At 44.1% G+C, this 13,342-nt stretch overlaps 1 protein-coding gene across 1 annotated transcript in view; it reads right to left on the bottom strand.

Annotated features, from left to right (window-relative positions):
• LOC8027032 (rho GTPase-activating protein 44) overlaps window positions 1-13,342 on the bottom strand; it is a 110,253-nt gene that overhangs the window by 25,085 nt on the left and 71,826 nt on the right. Inside the window, exons 2-3 of the mRNA XM_040214559.2 lie at window positions 1,953-2,103; window positions 719-795 (exon numbers count right to left, since the gene is read on the bottom strand). Coding sequence (XP_040070493.1) covers window positions 719-795; window positions 1,953-2,103 — 228 coding nt within the window. The remainder of the gene's footprint in view (window positions 1-718; window positions 796-1,952; window positions 2,104-13,342) is intronic.

Genomic DNA, 13,342 nt, shown 5'->3' with positions numbered 1-13,342 from the left:
TCAAAATAACAATATTTTGAAGGTTTACGTTCCGAAACATTGGAGGGTACACCTAGGAGATCACTGCAAGCATTCAAGAATTTGTTTAAAGGGATACTGAACCGAAATTTCGAGCTCACTAAACAAGGCCAGGCGGATAGGCGGGAAGCTGCAAAACCAAAAAATATCACTCATACGGCGATATATCTAACAGATCGCCAAATTTTTTGGAAAAGAAGTGCGCGATTGAACCCGGCCGACGAGACAAGGCACGTCATAATTCCCATTCTCTCTCCTCCTCGCTACGTCCCGTCCAGCTGGTGAACCGAAACGAGGAGGAGAGAAGGGAGGCCGCTTATCGTCATTCTCAAATTCTCCCAGAGGACAGTTATGTCGAAGAACTCGCTTGATCGCGCCCTTCTTTTCCAAAAGTACGGCCATCCGTTTGAGATATCGATGTACGAGTGATGTATTGAAGTTCCTAGCGTCCCGTTCAACACTTCTGCAGCCTTACTTTGCAAAATCCAAATTTCGGTTCAATATCCCTTTAAGTCACTTGGGGTTCTGACATGTAACCGAAATCTCAATCGCACATACTCACACCGGAAAAAGGAAACCTCCGTCAAATTGCAGGCACTTCAGTCGAGATTTTAGCAGATCATTACTTCAAAGTGTACAAAACTCCAAAGTGGTTATTCAAGATAATGTGTACGACAAAAGCAAAAGGTTAAGTACAAACCCAAGGAGTGTGCTGTTCCCAATGTTCCTGTGACACTCCTGCAAGCTGTGAAACATGGCGAGTTCCGGAACCTTTTTCTGTTCAAGACAAAAACAGTGGACAAACAAATTTCAGCACTGTTATCTGAGACAACTATCTTTTATCAAGGAAGGCAGAGTTGGGAGGGAGAAACAGAGCTCCCGCCCATGCCTTATTCTGCAAGCAGTTCCTTCCAAAAAAAGGTTTCTGTTCTGGCTCTGTACTCCGTGTGAACAGCCTTGTCCATACTCCAACAATAACATATTTGGTGAACAAACAACATGTCCTGCTAATCAGTTTAAGCAAATGTGAGCGGGACAGAAACTTTAATGCCAGCAGGTTTTGTGATCATAATTACGGGACATTTGACGTTAACAAGATTAATTTTTATTCACGAGGTGACAATGAGACCAATTTTTAGGAGATTAAAATGACATGATGCTGCCACTCCAAAAATAAAGGTAGGCTGCAATAGCTAGGAAACATACATAACAAGAACCATCACAGCTTTCTACTTATTGCTGTGATGACAGTGCTCCCAAAATGCTAGCATAGCGTCTCTCGTGGGAAGACATGTTCCAGGTCCGAGGTACTAAAGAATATAAAAGGTTCTACAAAGTTTGGGTATTCATTAGTGGAATTACACTGCTTTATTTTTTATTAATTGTTAATTTATTTTATGCCCTTTTGAAACATTATTGTAGGGGCTACACATTGTAAAAAATACATAAATATGGAGCATTAGGCAATGCAGTGAAATTGATAACATATAGTAGATTATAACAAAACAAAATAAGTAATATAAAGGTAAAAATGGTAAGACAGCACTTTGTAAGGGCAGTGACAGGAATAATAAGAAAGACAAGAAACATTAATAGCACAGTCGTTATTTGAAAAAAAAAAAAAAATCTGGTAGCATTATAACAAAAAAAAGAAGAAAGGTGGGAGGAGCAGAAACAATTTTGGGTGGCAACTTGTTCCAATCACTTTAAACAATGCTCAGGATGGAAGGACGAAGGCCACCTATGACCAGAGTAGGTCTACGACCATTGGCACGCACAACCGAAAACTGATTTCTGTTCCTAGCATTACGAATGTGAAGTTTTTATTTAAAACACCACCTTGCCAAGTGTAAAAAAAAAGAAATGGCGTTGTCTCTTTAGTACAAGGATGGAGCATAATGGAGGAAAAAGAAAAGAGAGGCCCTTTTCCTAACCTGTAGCTTCTCAGTGCTGGCGTCCTCGAGGGAGACATTGTGGAGGCAGGAGAGGATCCTCTTGTGCGCGCTCGAACACGTCTGCTTGATGGAGTCGACCCGCTTCTCGGCCACCACAAGGTCCTCCGTCAGGACCTCGCTCTTGTCCGCCCTGCGGAGGATGAAGCAGACCACACGTAAGTCATCGGCTTCCACAAACCAACTTCTTGTCGATAAAGAACAGCATTGGCACATGATAACTCTAGACACTGCATATGTGCAGACACTTAAAGAGGAAAGGTACACAAAGTAGCTAGTGGCTGCTCCACACACATGCAACTACTCACGACCCGAGAAGCTGAAAACTGGGTTGCAGGCCTCTTGTGACTGCTTACGACTGGCTGCGGGGTCACCACACCACAAGGGGCATACAAACCGGTTTTAAGCCTCTCAGGTTGTAAGCAGCCGCAAGTTTTAACTGTGTTGTGTGTACCATAAAATCCCGAGAGATGCCCTGCCCCTGAAAAGCCCACACGTGTTTTTTGCTTGATTTGCTATACTTTTTAAACACCAAAAGATAGCCCACTCCTAGTAATAGTAATGTAGGGATCAATGACAGCTTCGGCGTAAATGTGGCTAATTAGCTATAGCAAGATATAAGCGAATGCTGCTGACTGGGAAGCAGTCATCTCTGCTTCATTGCCCCTCGCTACCATAACAAGCTTGAAAGAGACACAACCTAAAAATAGCAATTTTTAAACTTTTCTTGATTGTTATACACCAAAAGTTAGCCCACTCCATATTTTCACCCGATCTGCTCTTGGGGTTAAGTGGGCTATTTTACGGTATGTCTAGACAGCAGGAAATTAGTTAGCCATAATGGGCATATGCCATCTGGTGTCTTTGCAGTGGATGAGGGATTTAGCACGTGCAATACAACTGCTAGACTGGGGACTTCAACGAAAACCTATGCACAGCGACATTTTTTATGTATTTATTTATTTATGCCAACTCCCTCAGATCCCAAATGTCGCGTCAGTGCCTGCACGCTTTCTACACACGTGCACTGCAGCCTGCAGCGCCACCATGCCACGGGTGTTTTTCGTCTAAGCTTTTCCTTCTGCCACGGCCGGTTCTGCCTGATCGTTTCTCTCCCCGGGGGCTCACCCAAACAATGCCTTAGGGCTACCGCTTAGGCCTAGGGTTGACCACACACCAGAGACATCATAAAGGGGAGAAAAAAATATGATAGGATATAAACAAGTCTAGTTCAAAAGTGACATAAAAACATGAGCAACAAAACCAAGTTTCCAAACATTGCACCCCTTCAAGTTGTAACCCTAAAGGGCAAAGTTCACTGAATTTATTTTGGTCACAACAAAAAAACCAACAGCATTCATAACGTACTGTAGTGCCCCAAACAAATCTCTAGAGCTAAAAACATTACCAGAACGTACCAATAAATGATTGATCACTACATGCAGCAAAATAGATGCCCACAAAACGCCAGCATCAGCTTAGTAACATTATACGGGTGATTTAAGGAGACGGCAGGCTTTTTAAATCGACCGAAAAATTTGGTTTCTTAACCTATCGCGCTACGACTTTGTGCAGCGTTGCCCACAAATGGTGCATTTTTTTTGTAAAATTTTCAAAGAGCAAACTTACCTGAGGAAAAAGTAAAGAAAGAAAAAGGCTTAGCTCCTATGGAAACGCAGCGACGCCACCGGTCTGCAAACAACACGGCACCGTTTCGCACCGGAGACAAGAGATGGCGCAAGCGGTCGCGACGCCAACTGCCGCCAACGAACGAGCAGACGACGCCGAGAGCCGGCGTATTTAGCAGAGAAGGAACTGCAGTTCCTTGTCTGTTTTTGTTTCTGCGACTGTCACCGCCTGCCGAACGCGCGCCGCTTTTGGGTCGAAAAGATTGTCTGCTAAAGACGCTGGCTCTCGGCGTCCTATGCTCGTTTGTTGGCGGCGTTTGTAGCGCCATCTCTTGTGTCCCGTGCAAAATAGTGCCGTGTTGTTTGCAGACCGGTGGCGTCGCTGCGTTTCCATAGGAGTTAAGCCTTTTTCTTTCTTTACTTTTTTCTCAGGTAAGTTCGCTCTTTGCAAATTTTACAAAAAAAAATGCACCATCTGTGGGCAATGCTGCACAAAGTCATAGCGCGATAGGTTAAGAAACCAAATTTTCCGGTCGATTTAAAGAGCCTGCCATCTCCTTGAATCACCCGGTATAATACCCAAAAATCACATCCAAAAAATGAGACATTTACTATTCTCTGTAATGCCAAATTAGAGTGCAGCTCTTGAGAAGGAGGAAGGAAGGGTATGTTCAGCTAATATATTTTCTGCAGCGGGGAAGTGTTTTTTGCTAAATTTAGCAGGGGAAAATTTCCACCAAGTTTAGCGGGGAATTTTTTCTGCTAAATTTGGCGGGGGATTTTTTTCGCTAGATTTAGCGAAGAATGTTTTTTCCGTTAAATTTAGCGCTACTTATTCCTGTTAAATTTCCGCTAATTATTCCCACTATATTTAGGTGCCGTGTGGCATCACAAGGGTGACGTCACACGTAACGTCACTATGGGAACCGTGCCATAATGCAACGCGCGGTTACGCCGACGGCGACGTCGCTCAAGGTGCACACGGGCGCCTACAGCTGTGCTCTAATATAAAATAAAAAAAAAACACCTGAAATCAGGAATTATAAGCATTAGTCACAGCCACCCTTGTTATTGCAAACACGTAGTGGCCAGCCTGTCCAGCGCCCCAGATTTGATAACAGCCGCTGTCTAGACAACAACCTAACAATAGTCGATCCCCTTTCAAAGCAGATAGATACTCTTATCTCTAAAAGCCGCCCCCCCCCCCCCCCCCCCCCCAACCCTTTCTCCAGTCACGCCTGCCAGCGCGGGCAACACAAAAAATAAATATCGACAACAAAACGTGCCTGCAACGGCAAACACGGAAGTTATTCAAAACGTGGAGCACGACGCAACTCCACCGATATCAGCATATTGTTGAATCATGGGGCAAACAAAAAAAAAAGGTTAAAACAACGCTTGGAGTTACGCAAGCAGGCCGTCGCCTCGCAGCGTTGAACAAAGAGGGACATAATAGCTTCCTCCGCTATCTTTGTAAATGCTTATCACCGTTCCCTCTTATCAAACACGCTGTGGTTTGGTTTTTGGTCTCGGTGACATGCCTCCCTTTTGTCCTGTCGTCGAAAGTGCTCGGGAGATATGAAAGTGGAGGGGAAACGAATCAATGTCTCCCCTCCATAGGCCTTTAGCTCTCAAGTTTGAGCAACACCTCTGGCGAGCACAATCTAACATTTTTCGGTCGCGTTTCGGTTGTGCGTCCTTACCCTCTCCCACCTCGCTCGCGGGCGTCAAAGTGGCAGAATTTCATTGGTTGCAAAAGTCGCCGTCTGCGCGCTGCCACCTTTGTCTGCCGGGCTCCGGAACGCCTTCTGAGCATGCGCTGTTGCTCTCTTGTGCGGCATATCAGACGCAGCGCATGCGTCCACAGCTCAGTGGCTCGGCAGTTTTCGCCCTTCTGATAAGCGATGCAAAGGTCTATAGGTTGTTTACACATGACGTCAATTCGCCATTTTGTTGTTAGTTTGTTTTTTCAAACAAATTTACTACATTGAAGGATTACATCGTAACCGGTTGAGATGATGTCAGCGGTGCTGTACGCATTTGAGGGGGCATGTAAATCCTTGGAATGCTCGAGTGTGGCACACGCCAGACAGCTCGCAACAACAAAATGGTGGACGAAATTACGTCAGTGAAAACACCCTATATATCTTCCAAAACAATATCAGTAACAAAATAACAGCATGAAAAGCATTCTTATCGTTGCGATAAGACACTCAAAGCGCGAAAGTGTGAGCTGCGAATTTCTGTTGTTATTTGAAATATTTTGTTGGTTCTTTTATGCGCTCTGTTATCGCGGGGAGACAGATACTGACACACGCTAGTAAACGACCATGACCTGTGCATAAGCAAACACTGGGGTCCATATGACTTGAGCGAATGACGTTTTAGCGAACAGTGACGTTATCTCCAATAACGGGGCGCTGCTCGTGAATGTCTATGAGCACTTCCGTAACTGAGCTAATCTAAAAGCGTTGGTCCTGTGCAGGAAGCAGACGTCCTGCTCTCCGCATAGGCCTTTTCTGTTCGTGATCGGTTCAGCGCTCATAGAACACGTACAGAAACAAGAGGAGCACCCAGGTGGTGCACCTCTGACGCTGTATCATTGGTCCCATCAGGAAGGAAGGAAAGAGGAAAGCAAAACAAGCGTTTGATGCTATCAAGAGCGGGGACATTGGGGCCCTACAATCCGATAATAAGTCGACCTCGTCCGGGCACACTTGTGCATTCTCGATTAAGGTCAGGTTCCGGCCGACCCGTCGGCTCGCAGACACCTTAATTGCCCCCGGGGACGAAAGCGATGGAAAGCAGACAGCCAAGTATTATACTCCCCGTGTCGTGTTCGGCTGGACCGCACGCTACGCGAGAGCCATCGAAGCCAGTCCAGTGGAGCGCGAGCGTTGTCACGTGACCTTCGAAAGGAAGCGCAACGACGCGCCTGGTCACGTGATGCGTTTCGCGGCGCGTGATTGGTTGGAATGGCCCGTAGCGTCCGCTGTGGTCCAAGGCTGAAACGGAGTACATGCATACGTGTGCGTCTAACTCAGGACCAACTTAAATAACGGGGAGACCTGTCTACTGAACGGAGGCTCAGCGCCGGCTCAGTAGTACGCGCATTCCTCACGAACGCTCGTGGTGGCGCTCGGAGCCCCCCTACCTTCCCTCCCGGATCCAGTCCGGGACGCCTTGGGAAACACCGAAGCGACGTGGCTACGCCGCTGGAATCTGTGTGTTACGATACGAAAATTTAAGTGTCGACTCGAACTGCGGGTAATTGGTGCACTGTTGCGTGCCGCTGTGTACCTCGCACAACAAAAAGGGCGAATGATTTCTGTTTCACAAATTTCCATCACCAAGTATCCGCAGAATGGATTAAAAGAATCTCAAGAGCGGGTAAGTGTCGACTTGTTTTTTTTTTTCATCTCAGTCATTTGGAAAAATAAAAATAATAGCGTCATATTATATTAGAAGAAAAAAGGCATTCAGGACATGTTTCAATGTTGTTTTTTTTTCGTTCTTTTCTTTTAAATGTGAAAAGAACTCCCAATGGCGCCCAAGTGATAGCGGGGGCACTGTCCTATGCTCTCAGAATTTTACAGCAGATAAAGATAAAAAAAAATGTAAATTAAAAAAAAAAAAAAAAAAAAAAAAAAAAAAAAAAAAAAACAGTGCGGTGCCAACGATGTTTTGTGTTCGAGATTTATCCGATCGACAAACCCGGCGACGCATGCACCACCATCGCAAAAACAAAAAAAAAAGTATTTTTTTTTTTGCGTGCAATTCATTTTTTAGGATAATTGTAACAGTTATACATGGCGACACAAGAATTTTATCTGCTACGGACGGCGAGCCCGGTGAACGGAAGGAATACTGCCTCAGAAGGGCCGAGGTGGAGTCGATGGACCCCTCGATATTTTCGCTTGAAAACAGATTCTTCGAGTGCGTGGACAACTGGAAGAGAACGGCACCGTCGTTCAGCGTATTTCTAACGTCCGAGACGCGCGAAGCCTTAGCAATCAGAACGTTGTCTACTCTATTGTGCACACGCAATCTGTTGGACCAAGGAGTCAAGCACGTTTTAACGTCCAAGTTCTCTTCACACAGAGAAGAGTCGCCCTTCTCTGCGGTGGGGCTGAACGGATGCCTAAGGCGCCCTCTCCTCTCTGCACAAAATTGTTATCATCATCATCATCATCATTTATTATCCTTGTAGGTTCTCACGGGCATTCCACAACGGAGCGGCACAGTTCGATATCGGTGCGCTGCTGCAAAAGCCAGAACTGCAGCCTGCTGCTCCGCCACGAAATATGAAGAATATTTTGCAACCCTTCTTAAAGGAACTTCAGACGTTCCCAGATAAGGAACCACTTTATTGTTTATAACAAATTAAAACTAGTAAAAAACGCAAAACAAAGTTTTTTGTAGGTTTTCCAGCTCCAGGATTGCAAACCAGCGCGGAGGCACACATCGGAGGTTTCCTCGTGAGGGCGGCTGAAGACAACATTGCCAGCGACAGGTGCTTGCACCAGCTCAAGTCCCCTCTACACAACAGCACAACCGTTACGATAGCATACAACCTGGACCGTGGGGTACCGCGCAACCCCAGCCCCCGCTTCGTCAACTTTCTGATTACGTTTGAGAGCGCAGCCAATTCTGCCCAGGCGGGGTTATTTGCACCGAGGAAGCCACTGCTGACGTTTACTAAAAGGGTTCTGCCGGCAATTGCGAGCAACCTGCTATTTGCCTGTGGAGTCAACGACTGACAAGATCACAGAACCGGCCCTGGCTGAAGTCGTCGTCAGGAAGTTCACGAGGCCTTTTCTGACGATCATTGCATCAAACATGATGGAGGAGCTCCAGGCAAAGTAGGTCATAAAAGGAAAAACCGACTTCCCGAATAGACTACTTCCATAAAGCCCTGCATGCAACACGGCGCGCGTTGCACTCTGGGAACTAGTTGGCCAGGGAGGAGGGTGGCATGGTTTCGGTTTCGATCGACACGTCGACAAGAGATCGTTTTCTGGTCCCGAGAGCGTCATTTGTGGTCTCTAAACTAACCTAAATTGCCAGACCTCGAAACTTTAGCACGAGCCTGAGACGTATAGCTTGTCTTAACACATACTTGTTGTATTTTTGTACTTGAGCCCTCCTCTTAGCGTTCCAATCGAGGTATGTGAACGAGCCAGTGCTGGGAATCTCGACGCTGCGAAGCTCGGGGATCTTGCTTGTGTACGAATCAACAAGCTTTAGCAACCAATTAGTACGCATACATCGAGCTCGCGCCTTTACATTGGTGTTGTTGGTCAGGAAGTTTGTTTGTTTTGTGCATCCATAGACGAAATATTACCTTTTGCAATTACTGTTTTTCTTAATATGTCTGAGTATGCGAGGTAAACCTCGGAGGCGCCATTGAAAAGCTCAATTTTAACACTTCTTATCTCTTATCTGTACTGACCCGCAGCACTGCACGAAGTGAAGTCCCCACCCGCTTGCTTTCCACTAATATTCAACATCGCATATGCGCATAGAGTTATCCTGCAATCATGTAGGCAAATTCGCACATACAGACCGTTTTACGAAAGCAAAAGTAAAGCACTTGTGTGAAGAATGCCGCACCGTTCGCCGGAAGTGCGCCGGACGGGCATGAACCCCTATGCGCACCGCATAGGGGTTCACGCCCGTACGGCGCACGGTGCGACATTCTTCACACAAGTGCTCGAACGAATTCAAAGCGCGTTTGACAGTTGCTAATGGCCATAATATTTGTTATGTGTTTGCTTTCTTCCTGCCTGAGTATGCCGAGATAATTTCAGACACACCGTTCAGGCACAGATCTTGGGCGTCAGTAAAAGCTCGTGCAAAAAGGCTTAGCGAGGAGTAGGGGACGCTTGTTAGGGCCTCCGTCGTAACTAGCTGATCTCAGCGTTTGCGAAAAGTTAATCTGCTATCAGCATAAAATTTAGGTGGGAGATATATGATCACACGAGGAAGACATCATAGTAACTTTTGTGCAGTAGTGAGGTCCAATTTATTGCGTTTTCTTAAAAGTTCATGCGTAAACGCTGGGCTCAACTTTGATACCCTGTGAGGATGCGGCTTGCTTTTCGCCCAATGAAGTAACAAAAAACGGACGTTTGGCAAAAAAAAAAAAAAAAAGAAAGAAACACGTGTAAGGCCCCATATGAACAAATTTCAGTTCTAGTTCACTGGTACTAGTCGGGATTATCGAAATTGAGCTCAAACATGCACTCGTGGGGTGAGGTGACTAAGCCACGACTTACTACGTTCGCATACGCACGCACAATATCCGGTGTTTCGGGAACCAAGGAAAGTGCCCCGGTCTTCGTTATGTATCGCTCGAGAATGAGTGTATTGTACGTTCGTGAAAAGTCAGATAACCGAAAACGCAAGCTGCGTGTTCGGTCGCGGCGTGATAGCATGAGATGAAGCTGCTCAGTCGAAACCGAAACTGAGTGACCAACTAGTTCCCAGAGTGCATTGCGTGGTATTTCGCCGCGATGGGGCGCGTCGGTTTTGGAAGTAGTCCAATTGAAGGTGTAGGACTTCTATGAAAAAGCACGCATAAAATTTGTTTTGTAATTAGTGAAAAAAGCTATATATATATTTTTTTAAATTATTACTGTGTGAATCTAATAAAATGAAATATTTGCGCACATAAGCTGCACCAGTGCTAAATAATTTCAGGCTTTAATAGACGCCTGTAAGACAAAATCATCGGTTTCAGTATCGCACCGTGAATCGCGCAGCCTTTCCAGTTCAAATCGATGGGGGGGCTTTGCGCGCCGCCTCGTAGCCGCAACGCCAACTAGAGCTCCAGTAGCTCTCCCATAGGAGGGGCGCGCGATAGACAGGTCTCCCCCCTATTCAAGTTGGTCCTGGTCTAACTACTGAGCCACCGCCTCGGGTGGACTCGAACGCATTCCTGCAAAAACACGAGGGTTTTTCTTTCGTATCCCTGCCTTCCGGTTCCCGCTATTGACAAAAAAAAAAAAAAAAACGAACAAACAAAAAAAAAAACAGCGGGGGAAAAAAAGAAAAATCTCCGCTAAATTGCAGCCAACTGTGTACCGCCTGCGGAAATACGATGCAGAAAGTCAGATACAAACGAAAAGTGCAGCAGTTATACCGGGTCAGACAGGATAGCCTCGCAATTTCTTTTTTAAATAAACGGAGGAAAAAAAAATAACCCCATGTTATATTACAGGTACTATCTGAAAGAGCAATGTTTACCATCACACTACAGATCCTGAGAGAACGATAAATAAAATACCGGATATTAAAATGTCCGTCATTTTATCTCTCCATTGTCTCGGGTTTAAACCAAAAAAATATATATATAGGTTTCCTAACCTGCTTATTGCCTGCATAATCTCTCACTCTCTCAATTCATTCGTCATTTCGTTTCGTCAATCAGGCACTAGAGACAACGAGTGGTTGATTGACGAACTAAAATGGTAAGCCTTGCTCTGCTTGGTTCTACGAGAAAAAGTTCGAATGGTGTCGATATGATGCCCTTTTAATTTACCCTTCAAAATCCAACGTGTTTTCAACACTTCTTCACAAAAAAAAATGTGTGTACATACATATATATATATATATTGTATACCAGACGTAGAAAAAAAAGCAAGCAGCTGCTTTTTTTTTTTTTTTTTTTTTTTTTTTTTTACGTTTTGAGCAGGCTCTGTTCGGAACGTCGAAAAGGAAGCCCATGCCGCTGCTCACAATTTTTTTCTGCGTCGCGTACCGTTCAATATCCACCCTGAAGTGAGAGAAAGTATGTAAGGGACAGCTCATTCATCTATACGTGTTGGAAAATATGAACTATATCCGCCTCTTTTTTATATTTTTTCCTTCGCCATGAAAGAAGAAAACAAAACTAAACGTACACGGAACGATTTCGTGAAAAATCGGCCGAAATATTAGCAACAAAAAGTTTTATCGTCCGTTCGCGAGTTTGTTTGTGTTTTGCAGCGAACCAATATCCTTCTACTTCCGGGACGTAATTGCAGTCGTATACAACACGTTGTTCGTCCTTGCAGAGTACTTCCTCAAATGTACAATGCTTTCTACGGCACATAGAACCATATAACTTGAACACATCGCTCTAAACTTATCCCTTCGTTTTCCGCTCTTTTCTTCTAGTTTTCTTTTGTGTTCGATTTCCCGGGCCACAACCCTTGTAGCCACCAGGAACTCTTTGCAGACCGCGATACAGGATAAATTCACCGACCTCGCAAAAGGTTTTTTTTTTTTTTTTTTTTAAAGTCTAAGTACAATACGTGATACACCAAACAACAGCAACCTTACACCAGAAAAGATTTAAATTCACCGACCTCACAAAGGGTTAAAAAAAAAATCTAAGTACATCGCGTGATACACCAAACAACAGCAACCTTACACCAGAAAAGATTTAAATTCACCGACCTCACAAAGGGTTAAAAAAAAAATCTAAGTACATCGCGTGATACACCAAACAACAGCAACCTTACACCAGAAAAGATTTAAATTCACCGACCTCACAAAGGGTTAAAAAAAAAATCTAAGTACATCGCGTGATACACCAAACAACAGCAACCTTACACCAGAAAAGATTTAAATTCACCGACCTCACAAAGGGTTAAAAAAAAAATCTAAGTACATCGCGTGATACACCAAACAACAGCAACCTTACACCAGAAAAGATTTAAATTCACCGACCTCACAAAGGGTTAAAAAAAAAATCTAAGTACATCGCGTGATACACCAAACAACAGCAACCTTACACCAGAAAAGATTTAAATTCACCGACCTCACAAAGGGTTAAAAAAAAAATCTAAGTACATCGCGTGATACACCAAACAACAGCAACCTTACACCAGAAAAGATTTAAATTCACCGACCTCACAAAGGGTTAAAAAAAAAATCTAAGTACATCGCGTGATACACCAAACAACAGCAACCTTACACCAGAAAAGATTTAAATTCACCGACCTCACAAAGGGTTAAAAAAAAAATCTAAGTACATCGCGTGATACACCAAACAACAGCAACCTTACACCAGAAAAGATTTAAATTCACCGACCTCACAAAGGGTTAAAAAAAAAATCTAAGTACATCGCGTGATACACCAAACAACAGCAACCTTACACCAGAAAAGATTTAAATTCACCGACCTCACAAAGGGTTAAAAAAAAAATCTAAGTACATCGCGTGATACACCAAACAACAGCAACCTTACACCAGAAAAGATTTAAATTCACCGACCTCACAAAGGGTTAAAAAAAAAATCTAAGTACATCGCGTGATACACCAAACAACAGCAACCTTACACCAGAAAAGATTTAAATTCACCGACCTCACAAAGGGTTAAAAAAAAAATCTAAGTACATCGCGTGATACACCAAACAACAGCAACCTTACACCAGAAAAGATTTAAATTCACCGACCTCACAAAGGGTTAAAAAAAAAATCTAAGTACATCGCGTGATACACCAAACAACAGCAACCTTACACCAGAAAAGATTTAAATTCACCGACCTCACAAAGGGTTAAAAAAAAAATCTAAGTACATCGCGTGATACACCAAACAACAGCAACCTTACACCAGAAAAGATTTAAATTCACCGACCTCACAAAGGGTTAAAAAAAAAATCTAAGTACATCGCGTGATACACCAAACAACAGCAACCTTACACCAGAAAAGATTTAAATTCACCGACCTCACAAAGGGTTAAAAAAAAAATCTAA

Source organism: Ixodes scapularis, unplaced genomic scaffold, assembly GCF_016920785.2.
Source record: "Ixodes scapularis isolate PalLabHiFi unplaced genomic scaffold, ASM1692078v2 PGA_scaffold6__148_contigs__length_123643588, whole genome shotgun sequence".
Lineage (NCBI taxonomy): Eukaryota > Metazoa > Arthropoda > Arachnida > Ixodida > Ixodidae > Ixodes > Ixodes scapularis.
This window is presented reverse-complemented; position numbering and strand designations above follow the sequence as displayed.